The sequence below is a fragment of the Liolophura sinensis genome, chromosome 13 (assembly GCF_032854445.1).
Source record: "Liolophura sinensis isolate JHLJ2023 chromosome 13, CUHK_Ljap_v2, whole genome shotgun sequence".
Lineage (NCBI taxonomy): Eukaryota > Metazoa > Mollusca > Polyplacophora > Chitonida > Chitonidae > Liolophura > Liolophura sinensis.
Window position 1 is genome coordinate 22,954,256 of NC_088307.1, and position 27,801 is coordinate 22,982,056.

General features: G+C 40.0%; 2 protein-coding genes across 2 annotated transcripts; one reads left to right on the plus strand and one right to left on the minus strand.

Annotated features, from left to right (window-relative positions):
• Positions 1-7,426: 7,426 nt before the first annotated feature.
• On the minus strand, positions 7,427-8,464 carry LOC135480989 (uncharacterized). The gene has a single exon (XM_064760920.1). The coding sequence runs from the start codon at positions 8,462-8,464 to the stop codon at positions 7,427-7,429; it is 1,038 nt and encodes a 345-aa protein (XP_064616990.1).
• Positions 8,465-13,590: 5,126 nt separating this feature from the next.
• Positions 13,591-14,514, plus strand: LOC135480991 (uncharacterized protein K02A2.6-like). The gene has a single exon (XM_064760921.1). The coding sequence runs from the start codon at positions 13,591-13,593 to the stop codon at positions 14,512-14,514; it is 924 nt and encodes a 307-aa protein (XP_064616991.1).
• Positions 14,515-27,801: the final 13,287 nt, after the last annotated feature.

Genomic DNA, 27,801 nt, shown 5'->3' on the forward strand with positions numbered 1-27,801 from the left:
GGTGAGAGAGAGAACTGATTTGACCCATGGTCTATGTTGTGGTGTGATGCCATGAACTGTGTGGTGAAACAGAGAACTGATTTGGCCCATGGTCTATGTTGTGGTGTGATGCCATGAACTGTGTGGTGAAAGAGAGAACTGATTTGGCCCATGGTCTATGTTGTGGTGTGATGCCATGAACTGTTTGGTGAAACAGAGAACTGATTTGGCCCATGGTCTAGGTTGTATTGTGATGCCATGAACTGTGTGGTGAAAGAGAGAACTGATTTGACCCATGGTCTAGGTTGTGATGTGATGCCATGAACTGTGTGGTGAAAGAGAGAACTGATTTGGCCCATGGTCTAGGTTGTGGTGTGATGCCATGAACTGTGTGGTGAAAGAGAGAACTGATTTGACCCATGGTCTATGTTGTGGTGTGATGCCATGAACTGTGTGGTGAAACAGAGAACTGATTTGGCCCATGGTCTATGTTGTGGTGTGATGCCATGAACTGTGTGGTGAAATAGAGAACTGATCTGACACATGGTCCAGTGTTTTGCTGGAAAACTGAACCAACCAACTGTGCAGTGTAACTGAACCAGTATGACACATTGTCCAGTGTTTTGCTGGAAAATTGCTCCAAAACTGAATCAACCAACAGTGCTATGTGAACTGTGAACCAATGTGACATATGGTCTAGTGTGTTACTGGAAAACTGAACCAACCAACTGTGTGGTAAAACTCTGAACTGATGTGACACCTGGTCCAGTGTTTTACTGGAAAACTGAACCAACCAACTGTGCATTGTAACTGAACCAGTATGACACATGGTCCAATGTTTTTCTGGAAAAACTGAACCAACCAACTGTGCAGTGTAACTGAACCAGTATGACACATGGTCCAATGTTTTTCCGGAAAAACTGAACCATCCGACTGTGCAGTGTAACTGAACCAGTATGACACATAGGCCAATGTTTTTCCGGAAAGACTGAACCAACAAACTGTGCAGTGTAAATGAACCAGTATGACACACGGGCCAATGTTTTTCCAGAAAAACTGAACCAACCAACTGTGCAGTGTAACTGAACCAGTATGACACACGGGCCAATGTTTTTTCCGGAAAAACTGAACCACTCATCTGCGGTGGAGGTGTGAATCGATGTGGTATATGGTCCAGTGTTTTACTGGAAAACTGAACCAACCAACTGTGTGGTGAAACTGTGACACGTGAACCAGTAGTGTGCTAGAAAACCCATGCAACCAGCCAGAAAATGTCTAATAAACAACAAACTGATTTGACGCAGGTTCAGTGTTGTACTGGAAAATTGATGCATTGAGCTGTATGAAACTGTGACCCGATGTGGACACATGATCCAGTGATTTGCTGGAAAACCGTTCCAACAAAGTGTCGTGTCAGCCAAACTGAAAGTGTCAGCCAAACTGAAAGTGTCAGCCGAATCAACCAATGGATAACGGATTCAACCAACTTTGTGATGGAACTGTACCTGTGTCACACATGGTCCAGTTTTAAGCTAGAAAAACCAATCTAACCGAACATGTGCTGAAACTGAACCAATGTGACACATGTTTTGCTTCAAAAACTGATTCAACCAGTAATGCCAAAAATGTTATGCTGGAAAATTGATGCAACCTGTCACATGTAAACTAAAAATAGTTCAGGTCTCTGGTGAAACAAAGAACTGATGTGACACGAAGTCCAGTATTTTGCTTGAAAAATGTGGTGCGATCAGTGGTTCCATGAACTGTTCATTGAAAACAAAAGAACTGGTATGAATGTGACCCCCATTTTCCATGATTGCTGATGTAAGCAGTGGTTTTGGTGAAAGAAAGAACTGATGTCTGACATTGTGCTATGTTACCGTGAAATGTTAATGTAACCAGTGATGCCACAAACTGTTTGCTGAAACTTTTTCTGGTGCAATTGAACTGGATTACTGACACACAGTCATGCCAGAGATTTCGTGGCACATTCAATGTAGCCTGAAGCAAAACCGTCCTGTTTGGTGACGCATGGAAAGATCAGGGATTAGATCATGATACATGTAAGTAATTCATTGTGGGATTGAGGAGGCATGTCAAGTGGACCTGATCCAGTGATGTGTAAGTCTGGTGAAGAATTTGGATGAGTGCGTAACTAAGGTGGCAAAGGTAACAGGAATTGCTGAAACTCTTTACTCGTCACATTATGTCATGAAGCTTTTGTGAAACTATTATGCAAGTGTTAATGGGGCTGTGGCCCAGTAGTTAAGGTGATTGCCTCTCAACAGCTAGAACATACAAGGTAGGAGTTCAAGCCCAGTCTTTGCCGGGTAATTTGTGGATACTCCAGCTTTCACTGTCGTTGAAGCCTAGGTGACAACAAGGGTGGATGAAGCGGGTTTAGCCATTTATACAGTCTAACCATTGTTGAAGACCTCTTGTTTTCCACCAGTTTGGCGTGTGCGTCACACCTGGGAAAGTTTGTTAGTTACTTGCCATAGATTGGCACCTGGTATTACCTCAGGCACTCTTGTTTCCGCTACCCAAAAAATAACTTTCATCATGTAAGTGGAAAATTATTCAGCAATCAAATAAATCAAGGGTGTCAAAAATGGTTATTATAATACAAGGCCGAGGAAAGTTTATTTTATGTTTTAAGAGCAAGCCGATACTAAAAAATCCATATATGTGGAATAGAAATATAAGTGAAAACCCACTTTTATTTTGTTCCGATCTTGATGTTTGTATAATTTTTCGTGTTTTTCCGTGGCTTTCACATCTTGGAAATATGTCTTTAACATGAAAAAAAGCTCTTGGGATAGTCCACATTTCTCACACAGTAGATGGTTTGTAAGTTTTGCTTTTATTTTTACATATTCAGACATCATTGAAAAAAAGATTCATTTTTGCTTGTAAAACAACAGTTTAAAATGGTGCGACCTAAATGTATATGTACATCAAATTCAGGCCATACTTCTCCATATTAATGAAATTTCAATCTTTTGTTTCTGTTTTGTTTCAGTTTAACTTGTCAGATTTGACTAGTCAGTACTAGAAACAAAGTACACACTTATTATATATTATTTGTCGAGGAAAAAGAAAACACTTTCATTTCCGTGATATAAACTGAAATATTCAAAAGAGTCCAGATCTTCAAGTTTGCAATATGTTTTTTTTTTTAATTGATTTTGCTAATTTTGTTTTAATAATGCATCAGTCATAAGATGAAAAGTGAGTATTTCAGGCATGTAACAGCAAAATGTCAGATGTATAATTATGAAGAAAATCCTGATATGTCACTTTCATGTCAGCAAAAAACAAAACAAAACAAAAAAACAAATTAATAAACATGTTGAAAATGTAGTATTCTTTAAGCTGGTTTTGTGCTTTTGGCCTAATGTTGAGAAACTTCACTGCATGTTTTTGTTTTGCTTTAATATTGGAAATGTCACCATTGATAAATGCCTTATCTCACTATGAATAATCTTCCTGTTTATATAAGATAAGATGGTCATGTATGTATAGTCCTCACACAAGCTTAATTTCACATGGCTTTTCTGGAGTTTGACAGTGCTTTTTGAAAGTTAAAAGTCAAGAGCTGTGATAATTGTTTTTTTGGGGGGTTTTTTTTTCAATTTTTTTGTTGATACTATTATTTTTGCCGAATTGTTTTATGTTCATAAATAAGAACATTGTGGTGATTTGTAAATGATAATTGTATGTCATATAGAAACAAGTTGATATGATAATATATTATTTTCCCAAATATCGCTTAGTGCTTTTATGGCTGACTTTCAGTTACATTAACAACTTGGAGATATTCACTGTATACCCTAAGAACTAAATGCTGTATTTCACCTACAATTTGACCTTTTTCATAACACATTTTATTTGATTTTGATTGATTTGTCTACTTTATAGGGCCACTGTAGTTTTTTGGTGTGAAATTTAATCAATTCCTTATCAGTGTGGGCATGTAAAGTATCATTTTAAGGCCTTTATTTGCTTCTAAAAGTGTTTTTTTACATGTCAAACTTTAGGAGATATATTGTATAAATTTCTGCAGACTCGTGAAGGGAAGCAACTCTTGGAGTACAAAATTACAAATCGATTCACCACACAACGTAAGTTTTTTTTTTACCCCAGTAGCTTAGTTTTTGTCACATGCGCTCTATGATGAAAGTGCCACAATCCAGCATCCTGTCAGCATGTGAAAAGAGACTTCAGCTACAGTTGCTGCCTTGCTGAATTCTATTTTGCAGCACGATTATTTAAAGAAAAGACAGTGAAAACACAAAATTGACATCTTAAAGACAGCATCATCTTAAAGATTTTGTTTTGAATAAATGACAAATAAACCATGACACTTTAGAGTGAACATATGGGATTTTGTTTCGCTTTGTTTGGGCTAGATTCGTTGACGTCAGATCACCTTTAAAGATCTAAAAATGACTGGTTTATAATATAATGCTACACGTCTTAATACTACACGTCTTAATAAGTGTAGCCCAGCATGTGCATATAGGCTAGTTTGAATGTAGATATACGATATGATGAAAAAAAATTTGTAGCTGAAACACGGTGCCCTCGTGTCGTACGTGGCCCCAAAGGCCCTCCATAGAACTTTGTCTATTTCTTTATATTTATTTTTTATTGTTTGAGCCTTGATAGATAATGAAATATTACGAATTAGAATAGGACGATTTCTCAGCTGATGTCAGCTTTATATTTTTGCGTGTCTTTTTCGTTTTAAAAGATTTCATCATTTGTTTAAAGTGTTGAATATTTGCACTTTCACGTATACATACATGAAGGATACACTGTAGCACCACACATCCGATATATGCAGATTTGGTTGTGACAAGGTACACTTTAATTAGGCCCTACTCCTTATATAAGAATACTATACAAAACTCATTCTCCAAAACGATATCAGTATTATTATTAGTATTTGTATATTTGATCCCTTTGATTTGATTTGATATTAAAATGTGTGACACGCCTCTTATGTGTTGGCTTTTTTGTTGGTATTATTGTTAGTCGATGTAACGATGTGAAATCCGCACTGAAAAACGGCAAGTTGTTATCCAAAGTTGTATGACGACAGTCACAAAGATGTCTTATCATTCACCACTGAGAAAATCTTTGAGTCAAAATCTGTGCTAGTTGTGAGTGGATACACATGTTGCAATTTTGCTGGAATACCTGTAAATTCGATTTCGGGGGCCCTCTTTGGCCGAGGTGGTTAGAACGCCAGCGCGGGGGAATGGTGTAGGAGCCTCTTATCATTGTGGTCGTTTTGAGTTCAACTTTGGTTCATGCTGACTTCCTCTCTGGCCGCAGGTCTTCCAGAAACCTGCGGATGGTCGTGGGAATTTTCCGGGCTCTGCTCGGTTTCCCTCCACCATAATGCTGCCCTCCGTCGTATAAGTGAAATATAATTCAAATAAATAAATCAATATAAACTCGATTTCAGAGTGACGGATCGTTTACTCTTTTAGTTCAAGTAGCTAAGATGCTTGTCTCATTCGTTAGAACGGGGAAAGTGTTAACTGGCAACCCTTGCAATTTCCGCGCCTCCTCAGCGCTCTGATCCTTGGTTCCAATAAGCTGTCCACAGGACTTGCGTAACGTGGGCACACTGGTTGACTTCACCGATGGATAAAAATTTACCAGTGTCCTATAACTGAATGTTCTTCAGCACTGTGTTAAATCCCAACCACAGGTATCTGCAGTGGCCAGAGAGAAATGTCGAGTTCCGTTCTCATCACTGTGTCAAAGTAGACAACCATTATATATGCAAAAATATGTAGCCTTAAAACAGGACTGGCTGGCCCGGTGTCAGCACAATGGGACTGAGTGGGATGTCGTGTCCAGTGTCTTCAGCTTGATACTTCAATGGCGGCAGGGACTCGCCCTGCCACGAGTATGACACAGCGTATGTACACACACCTAATGCCTCTCGTCCTCGTATATATGACCGAAGTATTGTACAACGTTAAACCCCAAGCATTCATTCATTCATTCTTCAGCAGTGTGTTAAATACCGCCCGTATATCCTCAGTAGACCAGAAGGGAGATAAATTTGAGTCTTACGTTTTATGTCAGTAGAGCTCCATTCTCCTCACTATGTCGTCATGAAGGAAAGCAGACAACCGTAATATTTATATATACATGTATATGTAGCCCAGAGGCCAGATGAACCTCTTCGGTGACCTAATGGTTAGACTTACAAAATGGTACTTGTTGCCTCGCTGGTGCCTCGCTCAGCACTGAGAGATTAGACAGCATGGACTCACAAGACGACACAATATATGCTTATATATTTATATGTATATAGCTCATCGTAATATTTTCATAAATTTCCTACAGGGCCTGAAAAATTAATTAGCATTCAGTTCACATCATTGATTTGCACTCATGTTCATGAAGTAGAAGGACAATATTGTATAACCTTCATGAAAGTAACAGATAAACCTCGCAAAATGTGTTATAAAATAGCAGTTATGTTTATTCAAGCACCAAGAGCAATCGTCGTCTTTTATAATGTTAAAAGGTTAAGATTAAAATGCAAGGGAGAATACACTCGTACATCCAGTGTGATGCATAATGACATTTACACCGGATTACTTGTTCCCCGTCAGAATATTTTGGAAAATTTGGTGCCGTCGGTGGAACAGTTTTCATTTTTCATTATCATTTTTTCGGCTATTTTTTTAAATGATAATCTCACCTTTTGTGACAATTTCTGACCAAAAAAACGAAATAATGATGCACAGAGACCGGATGTCCAAAGAGTCAATAAATGTCATGTGTATGCAAATGAATTGTTCCAGATTTATTGTTCATCTGCATGTCATGTCGGGCGACAAAATATAGTCACGATGTACAATACTAAACAACGTCACAATCGACAGGCCCTGGCAATTTTTATATTCACTACTTCTTGTTTTAAAAATGACTTAGCTGGATATAAGGAATGGTCAATGGAACAAATTGCACTGCATTTGCAATTCCCAGGCCAATGTAACGTACAAATGAAAACACAATTACAAAACTGTTTTAGTCTGAATCCGTTGGATTAATGCCTCGTTTATAAATGAATAGTTTGAAATACGAAATAAGGTTCACGATGTTCTGAACCGATTTCTTTGGACACAATCAAATGAAACTGTTATTTGCATATCAGGTGATGGATAGCAGTCTGCCATGTAGAAAATGTGAAACAGTTTGCAAAGATATCAATTTGTAAGGGTTCCTCAATTCCCAACCACATCAATTTGCAATCGATCCTCAATTATGCTTGATTCACACCAAGTAATTTATACTTTGAAAACTTTCCAGTAAGAATGAAATAAAATCCCCCTCTTCTTTTATAAATTATCTTTGTTCGCATATGTGCCACAGCCGTCGGTTTTATGTTTGTGTCATTTTTTCTGGGTTTACCTCATGACAACACGGGGGCCAGGCAGCGGAAATCGCCACAGCGTGTTTTGCAGCACATGGTTTGACCCGTGCAGTTAGTGTGTTGCTTGCAGGTTGGGTTTGAAGAATACACAAAGCTACAGACTAACATGTTCATGATGTTGAGTTGGGAACCCGGTGTTTGCGTGGGCATTAAGGTGACCGCGGGACATGATGCCAATTTGGGGGGCACACGCACGCGGTCCGGCCGGTCCGTTACAGGGTCTGGGGCATCCTGTACGAACAAGGGTCTACTGCTTTCTCTGGACAAAAGTGGGGTCTTGCATTCGTTGAGATTACACCTTCCGGGACAGCATTTCTTTACTTCCGGACATGTGGCGTCGATCTTGCAGTCATTGATTTTTGCCCTAAGATAAGGACAGAGGAACTGCCAGTGTTGATCCTCAGGCGGGCAGGTGCCGGGTTTCCGGCTGCTTGGTTTGGATATGACAACTGGCGGGATCACATTAGAGGGTGGCTTGGTCCCTGCAATAGCTACGATTGTAACATTGGGTTTATTGGTGGGCACAGGTGGGCCTGCAGACCCCGTCACCGTGGCGTTAGGTTTGGTTTTAGTGTTGGCAGCGTTCTCATCGGGCATTGTGCATTCCTGAAGTTCACAACGGCCTGGGCAGCACTTCCGGTCTCCTAAGCAGTCTCTGTCCGTTTTACAGGTTGTTATCATACTTGTTAGGAAAGAGCAAACGCTGTTAACCCAGCTAGATTTTGTAGGGGGACAAGTTCCAGGTTTGGAAAATCGGTGGTTGGCGCGAGAGATAGCCTTGTTGATGTACAACTCGTTCGCTTTGCCGCCCCCGGCTAGAAGTAGAACCGGAGCAGGAGATGTATTTTGCTTCTTTCTGGTGGATGTTCCTAAACGCACGATAGCTGGTTTCTTTTTGAAGATGGTGTTTTGGCATTCCTTAAACCGACACCTCCCTGGGCAACACTTTTGGGTGCCGCTGCAGTGGTTGTCTTGGTAACAGTTAGGTAGGAACTCTGCCAAAGCGTCACAGTCCATACCGATGGCCGTGCTTGGTGGCGGAGGGCATCGTCCTTCTTTTCTCACTGGATAACACATACAGTGACAGATATAAGAGAATAATGTTATTTAAAGCCATACACTCAAAAAAATCATCTGTTAATTTTAACAGAAAGTCTGTTAAGTGATGCTAGAATGTTTTCTATTACAACAGAATACTCTGTTAAATATAACGCACATATTCTATTAATTTAACTTAAAGATTTGTGAATCAAGAATTATTCATTTATACGATGGTGATAAGTTTTATGCGTGGAGGAAAACCGACCTTTGACATGTTTCAGATAAACTTTCCAAGGTGTTGGGTCCCAGACATGCACAACATTCTGATGGAAGACAAATGGTCTTCAACGAACGTTAGATTGTGCCAACGCCCACTCAAACTTCGCCGGCCGGTTATTGTCAACAAGGCACCATGAATGGTGGGATAATTGTGCACAAGAGAATATTTATTTATTTATTTATTTCATTGGTGTTTTGCGCCGTACTCAAGAATATTTCACTTATACGACGGCGGTCAGCATTATGGTGGGGTGAAACCGGGCAGAGCCCGGGGAAAACCCACGACCATGGGTCATAACGCTATGCTAGCGCGCTAACCAACTGAGCCACGGAAGCCCCCACAAGAGAATAAATTACAAAGCGACATACAAGTGATAATATTTTTTTCTGTAACATCTTGGGTTGGTGTTTTGATATCAGTATTACTTTTTCAAGCTGGCTTACTCTCTGTTCGTACGTGGGATTGTGCTTCAGCAACCTGCGGATGGTTATGGGTTTCCCCCGGGCTCTGCCCGGTTTCCGTCCGCCGTAAAGCTGGCGACGTCGTATTCTTCAGTATGGCGTAAAACATCAATCAAATACATAAATATGTATTACTTGTTATTCTTTCACTGGTGGCATTCAACCCTAAATGAACTGTATGAATTCCAGTCTTTGACATGGTTAGGTCTGCGTATGGATGTCTGTTTTAGTTTAGGTTAACCTCTTAATCTAAAATATAATGGTTCAGACGCAGTCTTTGACAAGGAATTCTTAGATATCCCGCTCTTTGGTGGTTTATCACGTGCACTCTGGTTTCCACAACCCATGAGACTGATCGCCATGTATGTGAAAAACTCTTAATTATGTATGTCGTTAAGTAACAATCAAATATATATTAACAAATAGTCCGCGGGGTGAGGTAGCGAAGGTGTTTATAATATGACCTATAAAGGTTACACATGCACATGTGTTTTACGCCGTACTGAAGAATATTTAACTTATACGACGGCGGCCAGCATTATGATGGGAGGAAACCGGGCAGGGTCCGGCGGAAACCCACGACCATCCACAAGTTGCTGACAGACCTTCCGAGTTACGGCCAGAGAGGAAGCCAGCATGAGCTGGACTTGAACTCACAGCGACCGCATTGGTCCTACACCCTTGGAGGTTACCAAGGTAACAAAATACTATGACTTCACTTCCTGCAAGCACAGTTAAAAAAATGCTGATCATGCAAGGTTAAATTTTCTAGAAAAAAGTGCAAGCAGCATGTCGTGGTATGACATGGGTTAGTTGATATATGTTATTGACGTTGAAGTTGACAAACTTTACTACATACATATTAAGGAAAATCAATGCGCTCGTGTGACCTATAAAAGTGGACTACTTACCAATCGGCACGCAGGCCACTTTTAAACAAGGTCGTCCTAAGCACGTGGCATTCCGGAAGTCACATGTTTGTGATATGTTACATCTCAAGTCCTGGAACCAGAAAAATCATCATTCATACAGAACTACATGTATTCCAATTCCAGTCAATCTAATTCGCTGCTGTAATGCTGTACTGATTTGCGGTATATGGAATGTATTCTTTATTCTTAGACGTCAACCATTATAACGGAGATGGTTAGCGCGCTAGCGCAGCGTAATGACCCAGGAGCCTCTCACCAATGCGGTCGCTGTGAGTTGAAGTCCAACTCATGCTGGCTTCCTCTCCGGTGGTAAGTGGGAAGGTCTGTCAGAAACCTGCGGATGGCCGTGGTGATATTGTCATAATTTGCCACGTGCATTTGTTTACATCATAGCACATGTGTATGTTTACATCACATGACCAGCTCCCCTATATTAATATTCATGACGATGCAGCATAGCGATTGGATAATAATACGAAAGTAACATACTGCGGGACTGCTCAAGGTGATGAACCGAGTGGAATAGAGTGAATGTCTGAAAGGAGACGCTGATTCGAATCCTTTATTTATTTATACTTTCTTACGTCAAAAGACGGTAACATAAAAGTATTACATGGTGTCAGACGTTCAGAAGAACCCTCGAGATGGCAGCAAAAGTGAAACAGATGTCTTCCATGGATTTCGACAGCGGTAATGATAGAGACATATGCAGAGCATGGCGTTCTTGTGGTGAACTTTCAGAGGAAGATTCCAAGAAGCCAGAGAAACTGTTCGAACTTTTCGAGTGCTACTGCAACGCGAAAAAAAAAAACACGTCAGTACAATGTAAGTTATTTTATCACCAGGTCAATGTCAGTCAGAATCGATAGACGAATGGGTCACTCAGTTAAAACTCATTGGCCGTGACTGAAGTTTCATGATCTAGACGACATGATTAAAGACAGGATTCTTATGGGCTCAAATTCATCTGCAATTCTAGGAAAAACTCCTCTTAGAAGATGATCTGACTCTAGAAAAAGTAACAAAAATTGCCAGGGCTCATGAAATATCACGTGAACAATTGAAAGTGTTGAACAAAACTCCCGATGAAGTCCACGATGTAAAATATGAACATAAGAAGTCAGAAACTTGCCCAGCAATGGGAAAAAAAATTGTATGAAATGTGGCATCAAAAGTCATTTCAGGAGAATGTGTAGGTCTAAATCAGCCCATGCTGTTTGTGAAGATAATCATAACACAGATACTGACACTGAAAACAATGTGGTGTTTTTGGTACAGTTAACAAAACTGAAAACAACGGAAATGAAGCTTATGCAAACATTGAAATAGGAAACACAGGCAAAACTCTCAGGTGTAAACTGGATACTGGAGCACAGGTAAACTGCATTCCCACAGAAACATACAAAAAGACTACTGTCAAGCGAATTACCTCTACAAACACGCTTTCTCCCCAAGTTGTCAGGATATGGTGGTAATCAACTCAAAGTCACAGGTAAATGCATGGTACCATGCAAGTACAGAAACATTATTCAGAACTTAGAGTTTGTAGTTGTGAATAGTCCAGCGAAACCCCTCCTAGGTTTCAACGCCTGTAAGTGCTACACCTGGTGAAAGTGGTTATGACAATTGATCAACCAATCACAAATCAGTTTTTGAGAAAGAATCAGTGGTCAAGGAGAACAAGGATATCTTCACAGAGCTTGGTTGTCTTCCAGGAAAAGCCAAAATTAGACAAAAGAAAAAAGACAACACACTAGCAGTTGTGCACGCACCACGGCGTGTCCCCGTAGCATTAAGGGATCGTGTCAAAAATGAACTAAAACGTATGGAGTCAGTGGGCGTTATCATGGCCATTGACGAGCCCACAAAATGGGTAAGCTCAATGGTGAAAAAAGACAACACACTGCGGATATGTATCGACCCGAAGGATTTGAACGAAAACATAATGCGCGAGCACTATCAACTTCCTACATTGGAGGACATAACACATAAACTGCCAGGTGCGAAGTACTTCAGTCGGCTCGATGCAAAATCCGGGTACTGGCAGATCCAGCTAGATGATGAAAGTAGTAAACTCACAACATTTAACTCTCCCTTTGGCAGGTGGGCATTTACACGCTTACCTTTTGGTCTTGTATCAGTCCAGGAAATATTTCAAAAGAAAGCACATGAAGCTCTGAAAGGTCTCAACGGGGTTGAGGTCTTGGTTGATGACATTCTGGTCTACGCACCAACCAGAGAACTGCACGACGAGCGACTCAGAGAACTACTTCAGAGATGCCGTGACAAAAACCTTCACCTGAATTCTGCAAAAATGGAAATTGTGGTCACAGAGACAAAGTTCTACGGACACACTCTCACGTCGGAAGGTCTGAAACCTGACCCAGGCAAGATTAAAGCGATTGAACAGATACCGACCCCTACCTCGAAAAAGGAACTGGAAACGGTGATGGGTATGATCAATTACCTCACCAAGTTTGCCCCAGGACTTGCCACAGCCACAGCTCCAATAAGAGAACTCTTAAAAGAAGATGTGGAATAGCTATGGGACGCAAATTGTGACAAAGCATTTGAACAGGTGAAATCCATCATAACGCGAACACCAGGACCGGTGTTAGCGTACTATGACGTCACCAAGGACGTCACCCTCCAAGTAGACGCGTCATTCTTCAAGAAGGCAAACCAGTTGCCTGCGCCTCACAAGCACTTACGCCGACACAGCAAAGCTATGCACAGATAGAAAAAGAAATGTTGGCAATTCAGTTTGGGTGTGAGAAGTTTCATTCTTATATCTAGGGAAAACAAGTGACAGTGCACAGTGATCACAAGCCCCTTGAGATAATCATGCGCAAACCACTGGCTTCAGCACCACCCAGACTACAGCGCATGATGCTGCGCTTACAGCTCTACGATTTGAACGTAGTTTTTCGCCCCGGAAAGAAAATTCCGATTGCGGACACACTGTCGAGAAATTACAAATCTGGACATGACGCACATGAAGATCCAACTCTGGAAGAGCACATTCATGCAGTATTTGAACGGATCCCAGTAACTGATCAAAAGCTGGAAAAAATCAAATCGGAAACACAGAAGGATCAAACTCTCATCAAACTTAAATCTGTCATTCACAGAGGCTGGCCACAGACTAAACAACAAGTAGACGCTGATATGAGAGAATTCTGGCATGTGCGAGACGAACTGACTGTTTTGAACGGCATAGTTTTCAAAAGTGACAAAATTGTGATTCCAGCATAATTGCATGCCGGCATGCTGCAACTTATACATGCAGGACATTTCGGCATGGAACTTTGCAAACGACGTGCTAGAGAATTTCTCTACTGACCGCACATGTGTTCACAAATTGAGGACTATGTGAACAGATGTAGCACATGTCTTGAACACAGATCCTCCCTACCGAAGGAACCGATGATGTCACCGCCGATACCAAACGGGCCATGGAAATTGTTAGCCACAGACCTGTTTGAGTGGCACAACCATAATTATCTCATTGTGGCTGATTATTATAGTCACTATTCTGAGATCAGCCTGTTACCTAATATCACCGCCAACAGTGTCATCAATCACATGAAATCAATCTTTGCCCGGCACGGCGTATGTGAAGAACTGATATCTGACAATGGAAGCCAATACACATCTGCAGAATTCAAAAGATTCGCTGCAGAATGGGGTTTCAAGCACACCATGAACAGCCCCTACCATCACCAATCTAACGGACTTGCTGAAAAGTATGTTGGTATAGCAAAACAGATCATGAAGAAAGCCCAGACCGATGGTTCTGACCCGTACATGGGATTGTTAGTCTACAGAAATACACCCACTGATTTAACCGCTACACCAGTTCAACTCCTAATGAGTCGTCGCCTTCGAGACAACCTCCCAGTCCAACAGAAACGGCTCGGTCCATCTGTACAAAACGTAAAAGATGTACAAAGGCGACTTTCACATAAACGGATGAACAGTAAGATATACTACAACCGTAACACCCAGTCTCAAAAACCATTAAAGGAAAGAGAGGATGTCTACATGCAACAACCCAATGGGAAATGGAAACCAGCGATAGTGAGAAAAGTAGCCGAGATACCACGATCATATATTGTCTCCACATCTGGTGGTGGAAATTATCAACGGAACCGTCGTCACATCATTCCGTCCAAACCAGCCCCGCTAGCCAACAGTCCGAACAACAAATCAACAGGTTCGACACCTCCGCTGCTGGAAAACCCAACTCCTCCTGAGACTCCGAAACCACCTGACACATCTCCAACTTCACAGTTCTCACGTTATGGTCGACGTATTAAGCCCAAGACTTTATCTGATTTCATAACTGGATAAAGTGGAAGTCTGTGTGTGTTATTGTGAGCACAGTTTGTTTTGCTCTCAGTTTTAGATCTCAGTCAGAATTCCAGCTCCAACAGTGAATTTGTGAATCAGTGATTAATGTGTGCATTCTGTTCAGTTCATTGGATTCTATCATTCCACGGCATTGAAATGAGTGATGCATTTACAGATAGGTTCAGTTTTTCCATCACTCAGATTCATGGATTTGTATGATTCAAAGTGCTATGATAATTTTATTTGCTATGTTAAATTGTTCCGAGTTGTGTGATCTTGACATTCTTATGAAAGTTTAATGGATGGATAAATTTGTGTTTAGCTTTAAAACCTGGTGAACCCTGGATATCATTTGACAGTTTACTCCAACTCAAGTTTTAAGTATCAAACCGACTCTACAAATACTTACAGTTTGCAGTGTATTCTATTTTGTTTTAAATTGAAATTTGTTGCATTTGAAAAGTATACTTGGGAAATCCTTTCGAAGCGAAGTTTGTTAAAGAATGTAATACCACTAGTTTTTCTTCAAAAGAAGGGGGATGTGATATTGTCATAGTATGCCACGTGTATTTGTTTACATCATAGCACATGTGTATGTTTACATCACGTGATCAGCTCCCCTATATTAATATTCATGACGTTGCAGCATTGCGATTGGATAATAATACGAAAGTAACATACTGCGGGACTGCTCAAGGTGATGAACCGAGTAGAATAGAGTGAATGTCTGAAAGGAGACGCTGTTTCGAGTCCTTTATTTATTTATACTTTCTTACGTCAAAAGACGGTAACATAAAAGTATTACAGATTTCCCCCGGGCTCTGCCCCGATTTTCTCCCACTATAATGCTGGCCGCCGTCGTATAAGTGAAACATTCTTGGGTACGGCGTAAAACACCAATCAGATAGATAAATATAATGGAGGTTACGTGCATGAGGGTGGTGAAAATCACTCAGTGTTGAATTGTACAAAAGTACGTTCTGGAATTGGTGGCGTTCTTGAGACTTAACATCTCTCCTTTCAAAACAAGAAAACACGTTGTCTTAAATTCAATATCTTTCCTTAGTCAAGCCTGAATAAACTAAAATGTCATGTGGAAAGCAAACGGTACAGTAATCAGCAGCCAATTCTACATTGCTGCCTGTATACAGATAATAATGCCACAAAACGTTCTCCAGAAAACGCCATATTAAATAACTCCCCGATTACGTTTCTGAGGTATAAGTGAAATGGAATGGTTTTGTAGCCTATTTCCTTAATTTAAGAGATTAAGAAGATTAAGATTTTCCTTAATTTAAGAGATTAAGAATGAATGAAAAGAATGCTTGGCGTTTAAGCTCGTAGTTAACAATTTTTCAGTTATGTGACGACGAGGACTCATTATGTGCGTGTACATATACTGTGTCTTACTGTGGCACCAAAGTGCCGCTGGCACTGATATATCATACCGAAGACACCAGACATGACACCCCAGCCAGTCGCATTACACCGAAATCGGCTCAACTAGTCAAGTTTCCGGTCGGCCACTGCTACCATCGGAAATACGGGGGTGATTTAGCGTACGTGGTATTAAAGACTGAATATGTATGGCATCCGTGATTTGTTGTATTGCATTCATTTTTTTTTTTAAACACAAACTTTGTAAATAAACCGAGGAAAATAATCTTAGTATTTATTGCAGTATTATCAGAATTATCTTGTAATCGTGTGGATTCAATTTTGTACGCACGTGGGAAGGTCTGGCAGCAACCAGTCAGGGGTTTAACGCTTAAACTCTGCTTTGTAAAATGTTTCGGATACTCTTTAGGAGTAACACATACTTACCCCACATTGTTCCATGGCCTCTGTAAACTCCAGCATAGGCTGCATTTGGCGCTGGCCATAAACACCCTTTAAGAAGGAAAAAAAAGACACAAATTAGGATTTCATTATTGTCAAAAATGCTTTTACCAAGGCCCTTAAAAATAGCATGATGGCGGCCAATTCACGGACGGAGGACACAGTTGTAAACCATAGACCTTTGGCAGGTAACTCACGAGCTTTCCCACTTGTGACGCACAGTTTTTCTCCAGCGGAGCAAGCTTATATAATATGTATTGGTGGAAGCTAAGCAGTCGGCATGGAAGCTAAGTGGTCGCCATAGAAGCTAAGTGGTCGCCATAGAACGACAATGTAAGACCAGATAAAACAGGAATATGAAATACTGTGAACGGTTTTTTGTTGTTACTATGGAGGTTACGTTCTTGATTTCGTTGTCGGCACCCTTCATTCTCATATCACTACAATGAAAACTCCGTGAGAGCTGCTTAGTGCTGCTGGAAAAAAAATAAATAAACATGAATTTATTTATTTATTTATTTGATTGTTGTTTTACGCCGTACTCAAGAATATTTCACTTATACGACGGTGGCCAGCATTATGGTGGGTGGAACCAGGCAGAACCCGGTGAAAACCCACGACCATCCACAGGTTGCTGACAGACCAAACAAACATGAAGAATACACACAAAAACATTTGTGTTGAAATCTAACACAACAACTTATGTTGTTTCACTCAGCATAGAAATGTGTTACCCCAACACAAACACACATATGTTAAATAAATGTGAAGTACACATGTTTGTGTTACAAAATAATAAGACACAAACAAGATCGTGTGTTAATTCAACACAAGACAGAGTTGTACAAATATGACTGACACAAGATTTGTGTTGGAAAGAACACGAGTTTGTGTTCACAAGTGTTTTTTGTGTGTTCCGTAAATAGTAATCGGTAACAGCAGCAAGAAAATTAAAAAAAGAATCTACCCCCTGCCCATCCCCCCAAAAAGTAAAACAGAAATTAAAAATAACAACTTAGAACGGCAACTTTAATTTGGGTACCCCGAGCCATCTATTGCAAGATACTAGTATATACAAGAGCCATGTCGAATAGATAGCATTACAGATTCGACAACTGCCTCTCACATTCAGCGATGCATCATCTTTCATTATGAATAGTTATAGCTACTAGAAAATATTAATTAATAAGTAACAGAATAATGAGTACAGTATTATATTAACCATCTATCAAATGCATATATTAATAATATTATTCTGATATCTCATTCTGATATACTAACTGGTATGTCGCACGTGCCGTTTTTCCCTTTTCCTAATTACAAGCGTATTAATGAGTTGTCGCCCTTGAGAATAACGTCAATCTGACGTCAATGGACAAGATGTCATAAGTATATGGATGCATTCTGTACATCTGCTTTCTTGTGTTTCCGGTTTTTTTGTGTGAAAATATTGTTGACCGGAAGTGTAGGTTATTTGTTTGTTAACGTCAGCCCTATAAATGTCCATCAATCAACAAAGGTGGATTTATTTTTTTTTTCGACTGGTGTTTTGTGTCGTACTCAGGAATAGTTTTCTTACGATGGTCAGCATTATGGTGGGAGGAAAATGGACAGAGCACGCAGGAAACACACGACACCAAAATTGCACTTTAATATGTTCAACTTAACATGGTCAAAGGATATAAGGCAGTCATTCTGTATTTATTGAATTTATAGAATTTGTGGTCAGCAAATCAAATCAACACCATTTTAATGTTAAGTTGAATAAAACACTAACACTATTGTTTAAGATATATACCGAACTCTACTATTTTGTGCATAACCAGAAACATCGAGAGTTCGAATCCAGCTCTCGCCCCGGGGTTTAGTCCGACGGTTTGTGGAATTGCGATGTTTCCCCTAGATTTCATCTATTGATAAATCTGAAGTTCAACAAGTACTGTGCATTTATTAATGTACTGAGCTCATTATGCGAAGGAAATTAAGAGAAAGTGAGGAATATAGATTGAAAAATGAGTGTAAAGAACTTATCTGGGAAGCGGTTGATGGTCAAGATATCTTTGTTACTGAGATACAAACATAGGCCTATACTTCGTGGCAAATGACAGTTACAAATGATGAATAAAGCCTACAGATATAGCCTCTTGTCTATTATCCCCCGAAATTGAAACTGAAGATTGAAACAAGACTGATGGTTTAAGCATATAGCGGGGTACACCATGCAATCAGAGATCTATTACAGTGCGACCTCACTGCTCGCCCCTAGTGCCTCAAGGAATGGGATCGGGGTTCACATGGAATGGAGAAACAAGATCCCAGGCATTTAGACAAAATAAAACTCTATTGTTAAGAGTCATTTATTGTTCGTTTTTTTTTATATAATGTGTACGCTTTCTTTTCAAAGAGAAACGTTTCAGGTAAAGTTGTTTTCGATCGTTTAATTTTTTCTTTTCAGTACGAATTATAAATTTAACCGAAACACGGAAGCTTTCTAAATATATACAAGAGGCTATTAGCTTCGCTGGGAAGAACCGTTTTCTCTTTCCTACAGACCATTCTGTGAAAAGTAGCTTATTTTCAGCACCAACTATCGTCAATCAAAACGATTTAAACGGATAGCGTTACGAAAAAATACATTGATTCAAGGTTTTAATAAAGAAAAGTTGCAGGTAAATCCTTAACATTCATGTTAACACAAAATCATTGTTGTAAATTTTACACAAGTTAAAATTGCTCTCTGAAATCAGTTTATTTCAAACTTTGAGGAATGAAAGCCTCGCAAAGCTCAATATAAACCTTCATTTGTTTTTCTGTGTCTTAGTTGTGTATAAACATAAAATGAAGCTACACCCTGATTTCTTCTATCAAAAATTTCTAACCGCTATCGTGTAAATGGAAGCGCCTTAAGGAAGGCGTTAAATAATCAATCAACCAATCAGTCAATCATAAAACGGTGTTAGTTTCAATTAGTATCAAATAGGCCCATAACTACGATGTACTCACGTAAATGGCAATAAAGATGAGGATATACTTCATGGTGATGGTACAACAGATCCTGTTTCGGCAATGGGTAGATAAAGAAGAAAGAAACGTGCCTAACAAAATAGCCCCCAGATCGAACAACAGTCAGTTAATTGATTTAACCTCTAACACTATTGATTATTTATTTCCATTCCGCCCAGGAAATAAGTCTTCATTAACAACCGCATGCAAACCAGTCGAGCTCTACACAGTCTGCACTAACACAAACAGAAAACTTGCGAGTCATCTTTTTGGGGACGTTTTTGTAACTTCTATATTCATCCGAGGTTTTGCTACATCGTGCGAATAAATCTGGTAAAAGGAGTTTGGTGCTAAACATAGGTACTATTCATCTGTATCTGTAAAAGAAGTTTCATCAGACTGTGGTTGCTTTGTGGCTGCACAGAACGTGAAGAGAGTGAATAATTATCGATGCCCATACCTAATTAGGCTACCTGATATTCGTCCCCCAAAACAATGGGCAAGGTCAATGGAAGATTAAAGAGCGTTTAGTGCATCTTTCCTGCAGAGGATGAATGCGTCAGACTCGGTTTATATTTGGACACATGCGTAAAACTGGATTGGGATAAATCTCCGATTTTATTCTGGTCGACAAAAATATAAAGGCCTATAGATTATACCACGGTCTTTTTATAGTACTATTGGGCTTACGAAGTGCATTAAATATACATTTACATGTATGTATTTTAAGTATATTGCAACAATTTTTCGTTTTTAATGTTAAGGTTCTACTTCTTTTCACCTTAATTGTATAACACTCAACATCCGTTATTTCTATTATTATTAGAAAGGATTATTAAAAGACGAGTTAATCCTTTAACACCTAATCTTTCTAAGACGACTATAACAGGCGCTATAGGTGATAGTCGCAGATCTGTTACATTTAGAAGTGATGGACGGTTTGCTAATGATGTGGATATCACAGTTTTGTTTCACCTGTGAGCAAAGTGCTAGTGTGAACTGGTGTATTAAAGTTCGACAAGGATGCATCTGTATATATGTGTTGTGTTTGATCAAGAGAGTGCTTTTGTAGTTCCGGGTTGAGTCCTAGAATGGACTCTTTGCTTGGAGACAAGCTGAGGACAAAGCTAATGTTCATGGCTGTTCTGGAGGGATAACTGGTGTTTCTGCTGAAGATTGGAATGAATGAGTTTGCTTAACGCCACATGGGCGATATTTCAGCCATATCGTGGCGAGGCTGAAGACTAAAATGGTGTCCGTATTTCTGTGGAGACGGAAAATGATGTTCACAATATCATGAATAGCATATTGTACACAAAAGTAAATGTCATGGGTTGTCATATTAGCTTATTGTACATGCCTGTGGATATCACGAGGCATCATGTTATCCTGTTATATGTGCATGTGATATCATGAGATGTCATGTTATCCTGTTTTATATGCATGTGATGTCATGAGGCGTCATGTTATCCTGTTTTACATGCATGTGATGTCATGAGGCGTCATGTTATCCTGTTGTACAGGAATGTGATATCATGATACGTCATGTTATCCTCTTGTACATGCATGTGATGTCAGAGACGTCATCTTAATCCTGTTGTGTATGCATGTGACATCACGAGGCACCATGTTAGCCTGTTGTACACTCCCATGTATGTGATATCACGAGGTGACCCGTGATGTGGTCGCTGTGAGTTCAGTCCAGCGCTGGTTTCCTCTCCTACCGTACGTGGGAAGGGTTTGCAGGCCACCTGCGGATGGTCGTGGGTTTCCCTCGGACTCTGCCTGGTTTCCTCCCACCAGAATGCTGGCCGCCGTCATATAAGTGAAATATTCTTGACCACGGCGTAAAACACCCTTCAAATAAATAAATAAATATTTTTGATATCACGAGACGTCATGTTAGCATATTGCACCGTACATGCATTTGATTTCACGAGACACCATGTTAGCAATATTGCACGTACATGCATTTGATATCACGAGACGTCCTGTTCATGTATGTTATATCAAGAGAGGCCACGTTAGCCTATTTTGCATGTACCTGATATCCAAAGACGTCAGGTTAGTCCATTTTACATTTATGCGATATCCTGAAATGTCATATTTGTTTGTAACTGACTATATATACGTGCGATATCCTCTGGAGTCATGATACCCTACTACATGTGTTAATTTATGTGATACCTTTTTTAGTAAAGCTACCTACTGTACCTACAATAATACGAGATTCCGACATTTATGTGATATCTTGAGACTTTATGTTGGCCTTGTTTTCACGTAAGTGATATCCTGAGACCTCATGTTGGCCTACTTTAAACGCAAGTGATATTCTGAGACGCTATATATTGGCCTACTGTACACGTGGGCCTACTGTACCCCTATGCGGATATCCTTAGGAGTAAAGTTAGCCTACACTACAAGTATGTAACACAAATCTATGCGTCGAATCAAACATCACATACCAGCCGTCAACCAATACGTACATTACACGTCAATAATCGCCAATTCCCAAAATGACGCCTAACACAATGAACCAAAGAACTGAAACAGTATATTAAGGAGGAAATTAGGACGGGGAAAAGCAGCTAACAGTTATCAATGATGTTGGATGCTGTAGGTGAGTAAGTGAAATCAGTATTAAAATAAAAGTTAAAAAATTCAAATAATAAAATATGAATCTCAGTTGCGCTTTGATTGCAATTGCTCATATAGCCAATGTGGCGATCTAATACAACACGATGAATAAAAAAAACCCACCCCCGGGTTAAGCGGAATTTAGACACAACCGTAAAGCAGAGTGCCCGAGATACTGGACGCTCTGTGCATATTTACTGGTAAAGTGTAAAACTTAAGAAATTGAGAAAGAAGGTGTTTGATGGAATAACCTCGACACATTAATTTTCACAGTAATAACTTGTGACGCTGATTGAAATCGTCACACAAAACACAGGATAGAAAAAACGCTACAAGGTGCGATACGTACACGCCATATGCAGGACCCTGCGGTATATTGTTGTCCAAGTAAGGGTAAATTATGATGTCAGATTTGAAACTATCCCCTTTATCGAAAAGTCTGCTAGAGAGGTAACCGCTTTGGCTCTTGTACAAATTTAGGTCTTGAAAAGATTTAGAATCTGGAGAGTCTGCGGTTTCCTTTGAAATCAGCGAAGGTGGGTAAATGTCTGGTATGTATTCTATATACTGACTGTTTAAAGCTGCTAGATCACCAGTATACTGCTTAGTGAAGGAGGAAGATCGGACCTGGTGAGGAGAACTCCTTAATAGTTTCTGCAGCTAGTCGTATGCAAACAAGGAACAGGCATTTGTCGAACAAAAGGGGGTCACAATTTGTACCCATCGGAATACCTATACACTCCTGATATATGATTACCCCGAATTTCAAGTACGGTAAATGTTATAAGTGAAAAATTCCAGCAACTCGATGGACAAAAAAATATCCTGTCAACGAAATATACCCATGTAGTGGAACTGCAGAAGGCTTTGTTGCCTTTGACGTTAACGTAGCGGTGACCAGTTTTGTTAAACACCGATGCAGTTAGTGATGAAATTCTATCTATTAAGTCTGTTTGAGGAATAGTAGTATAGAGGGTAGAGAAATCTCAAGTAGAGATGCCCTTGTATTGTCTGTGTACATGTATATGAGCGTCTAGTTCTTCAGTCAGATATTTTGGAGTTTTTAAGAATCCATATACAATTGACGAATGATTTTTTGGCAATTGCTTAAGAGCGCTTTTTACAGAATGGCTGTACTTGTTGCACTGCCTCCGTTAAGTGAGTTTTCTGGTACAGGTTTTGGACATCGAAATGAAAGGAACTTTGTATGGAGATATATGCCTTAGTGGAATCCAGTAAAGTTGTATTATGTTGGTGTGACGAGAAGGTCCGGATATACTCCTCTGTGTGAGAAATGACTGATACCGTACATTTATGCGATATCTTCAGGTTAGGGTGGCACTGGAACATCCATTGTGGTGCATGATTGGTATACGACTGTACATTTTGACGCCTTGATGCTAGCGTACTGTACACGTAGCTGATATCTTGATGCACCGTGTCATTGTACTCTACTTAAAGGTAATATCTTGATACGTCATGCCAGCGTACTGTACACATAGCTGATATCTTGGTGCACCATGTCATCGTACTCTCCTCAGAGGTAATATCTTGATACGTCATGCCAGCGTACTGTACACATAGCTGATATCTTGGTGCACCGTGTCATTGTACTCTACTTAAAGGTAATATCTTGATACGTCATGCCAGCGTACTGTACACATAGCTGATATCTTGATGCACCGTGTCATTGTACTCTACTTAAAGGTAATATCTTGATACGTCATGCCAGCGTACTGTACACATAGCTGATATCTTGGTGCACCGTGTCATTGTACTCTACTTAAAGGTAATATCTTGATACGTCATGCCAGTGTAGGCCTACTGTACACGGAGCTGATATCTTGATGCACCGTGTCATTGTACTCTGCTTAAAGGTAATATCTTGATACGTCATGCCAGCGTACTGTACACATAGCTGATATCTTGGTGCACCATGTCATCGTACTCTCCTCAGAGGTAATATCTTGATACGTCATGCCAACGTACTGTACACATAGCTGATATCTTGGTGCACCATGTCATTGTACTCTCCTCAGAGGTAATATCTTGATACGTCATATCAGCTTACCGTGTTATTGTCCTATTGTTGTTTATCAAATGTGATGAGAGCATATATATACATGTAGCATATTAAATAATTCTGAATCTGTCATGTCTAATAAATTGCTATTAACACCACGGACATTTTTTTTCTACCTAACTCTGGGTTAGCTAAGGTGAAAAGCGGGCGTATAAGTTGCTATTATTTAGCAATTTACATGTCACTGAACATTTATAGAATAAAACCTTATAACTGATGTAAATCTACAAGAGGCTGGATTTCACTGGTTACCTATGACTACGTGTACCAACCATCAGAGTTCTAGTCTTTTGTATGCAGGTAGGTACAGTACCTCTGGTTCTCACATAACCACAAGCCCCGAGGCTATGTAGAATTATACGTAACTGTATTAAACAGAACAAAGCTTGGTGTTTATGTTAAACAAAAATGTGAAAGTTTAACGGATGACTAAATTAAGTTGTACTTAGTGACATATGTCTTATTCTGAAAACGGGATAACGGAGAACACCCGATAGCCTTCAAATATCAGAGCCAATCAGAATTATTCTTTATCTTTTTTCTTCCGTGCACGTAAGCCTAAATATCAAAGTAAGTGGGTGGAAATTGATGACATATATCATTAATTTATGAATAATATATATATCTATATGTGAACGATGGAAAGAAATGGATTAGGTATCGCCCTCAACTCATCAAATACCCGATTAATTACGATTTATATAATAAACATAATGGAAATATGATACAGGACACGCATCCGTCACGTGACTTGGTGTTCTTTGCAAACGGGTGAATGGGTCATTGTTGATAGCGAATAACAACATACTAACTTCGTGGTGGAATTCCATTTGGTAATGGACGTTGATTTTATTGAGACCTAGCTATCTCCTGTTTGCAGTTTGACCGATGAGGGCACTTATTTTCTGTTTGATTGGGAGAGTGGGCAAATGATGAATGGTCATAATTCTCTGTGTACAAAAGGGTTATATCACGTAAAATCAACAGAGAAAGCACACATCCGTATATCAACCTCAACAGGATAAGAAGGTTATGAGGATAAGCGTTCACAAATACTGAATACGGACCTACGGGATGGACAGGCCGACACGCCGACTAGTGTATATAGTGGTATTGTACACCGTGATAGATAAGCATGTTTTCTTGGTCATTTTGACAAAATTGTAGTTGAGGAAACACATTTTGAAAGAAACTACGGTAAAGCAGTGTAATCAGGGGAATAGGGCAAAAGTTTCGGGTTCGCCTTGCCGATGTCCTATGGAAGGGCGATAACTCTGTTAATAACTGATGCAATGTAACTCTGTAATCGCACATAGGCCTACACTTCTATATACATTCCTCAGAACAGTCTTTATGTGAAAAGACACACTCTTTTAAAATTGAAATTTTTTTTAATAAATTTTCTTAAAACAAAATTACATTATTTGAGTTTTAAAGAACAGTGTCTGAGTTATGAGACACATGTATTTAAATCTGTACAGAGAAGTCTCCAGGCACTTGTTTTCTGTCTGGTATAAGCTGCTCTGGAATTATTTAGCACTGTTTGATCTGAAGACAGAAAAAGACCGCCAAATTAAATCAAATCAGTCAAAGAATAAATCAACTGATTAGTCAGCTAGACAGTCTGTGAGTCAATCGCTCAATCAGTCAGTTGCAAAGTCGATTATTAAAGTAATCCATCTATCAGTCAGAAATTCAGTCAGTCAACAAATAAATCAGTCAACACATTGCTCAAAAACCCCACTGAAAACAACCAGTTAACAAAAGAGTAATAACATAATCTTATAACCATATATGGATACACTCCTCATGCAGAGGCTAGTAGACAACTGTTATGGCTACTACCTCTGCTGAGAGAGCTCACAAGTCTAATAAGAATGGCTACGTAACATAGTGCAGAATGACCAATGGAAACGACCGTACTATCGTAACATGTTGGTGTTGGGAAATCACCGCGACTGAACGAAGCGGAAAGGTGAATACCAGTTTAATAAATTTTGTCGATAGAGATTAGGCTTAAGTCTAGAAACCCGATGGAGTTAGCACGCCAACGCGGTACAATGACCCAGGAGCCTCTCACCAATGCGGTCCCTGTGAGTTCAAGTCCACTTCAAGCTGGCATCCTCTCCGATCGTAAGTGGGAAGGTCTGTTAGCAAACTGTGGATAGTCCGTGGGTTTCCCGCGGGCCCTGCCCGGTTCCCTCCCACCATAATGCTGACCGCCGTCGTATAAGTTAAGTATTCTTGAGTACGGCGTAAAACACCAACTAAGCAAATAAATAAATAACTATAGTCAGCGCTTATTTAAGCCGACACATACTTATTTACCTAGATGGGAATAAATATTGTCATATTCTGTGACGAATAATCAAATATTTTAAGTGAAAAAATATTTTATTTATTTATTTGATTGGTGTGGGTGGAAACCCACGACCATCCACAGGTTGCTAACAGGCCTTCCTACATACGACCGGGCAGGAAACCAGCATGAGCTGGACTTGAACTCACAGGGACCGCATTGGTGAGAGGCTTCTGGATCATTACGCCGCGTTGGCGTGCTAACTCCATCGGGTCTGTAGACTTTAACCCCAATCTCTGTCGACTAATTTTATAGACCTGAACTTGAACTCGCAGCGACCGCACTGGTGAGAGGCTCTTCATTGTGCCGCTTTGGCACGCTAACCACCTCGGCCACGGAGGCCGCCAAGTGAAAAAATACGATAAATAATTAAAAACCTACGTCTGTATTGGCAAGAATCCCACAATGCCACCGTAAGCAACAACCGAAGAAGGGGACCACCATGATCTTAGTATGCATGCTTACGTCTGCGGAGTCGGTTAGCGCGCTAGCGGAGCGTAATGACCCAGGAGTCTCTCACCAATGCGGTCGCTGTGAGTTCAAGGCCAGCTCATGCTGGCTTCCTCTCCGGCCGTACGTGGGAAAGTCTGCCAGCAACTTGCGGATGGTCGTGGGTTTCCCCCGGGCTCTGCCCGATTTCCACCCACCATAATGCTAGCCGCCGTCGTATAAGTGAAATATTCTTGAGTACGGCGTAAAACACCAATCAAATAAATAAATAAATAAATACGTCTGCGGATAATACAAAAGTCACTTATTACATCCTCTATCTTCATCTCCTTTAAAAAAATAATGCATTTACTATAAGAGTAAATTAAACGTTGGGAAGAACACATGGTGCACCTATGTGTGCTCTTCTTATAAGCCGCACGATATCATTGAATTGTTGTCACGGTTCATCGCGCAAAATACTAGTACGTATGCGCGTTGGGTTAATGAGCCTGTCTTACTCAGTATATTTGATGTTAATCCGGCAGTTAATTAATGCGAGCAATGTGATTGGTCAGCTGTGGCCATTCGTCGAACACAGGCCATGTTTTCATTAAAGGGTACTTTTATCATGTCTTATGCACCAGCTTACCTGTTTCTTCATCAGCAGTTTTCGTTTTGTCGTGATAAGTCATTTTCCTTGCGTACTTCCTGGCTTTCGTTGACGCTAGCAGTTAGCCAACTTTTTTTGCAATGCTCGTGTGTCTGTTTCAGTCAGTAAATGCAACTTTGACACAAGTAAACGTTTTTGTAACAATCGCGGAATGTGCACTCTCCTATTTGTTTCTATTTTGATAAGTGTAAGTCTTCAAAAGATATTTGTATTTTAGGCATATATATTTCCAGACAAAGTTTTGAATAAATTTTTAATTTATTT

Bases quoted from the DNA above. Each gene is read 5' to 3' on its own strand.
- LOC135480989 (XM_064760920.1), bottom strand. From the start codon at position 8,464: ATGGACTGTGACGCTTTGGCAGAGTTCCTACCTAACTGTTACCAAGAC.
- LOC135480991 (XM_064760921.1), top strand. From the start codon at position 13,591: ATGTCACCGCCGATACCAAACGGGCCATGGAAATTGTTAGCCACAGAC.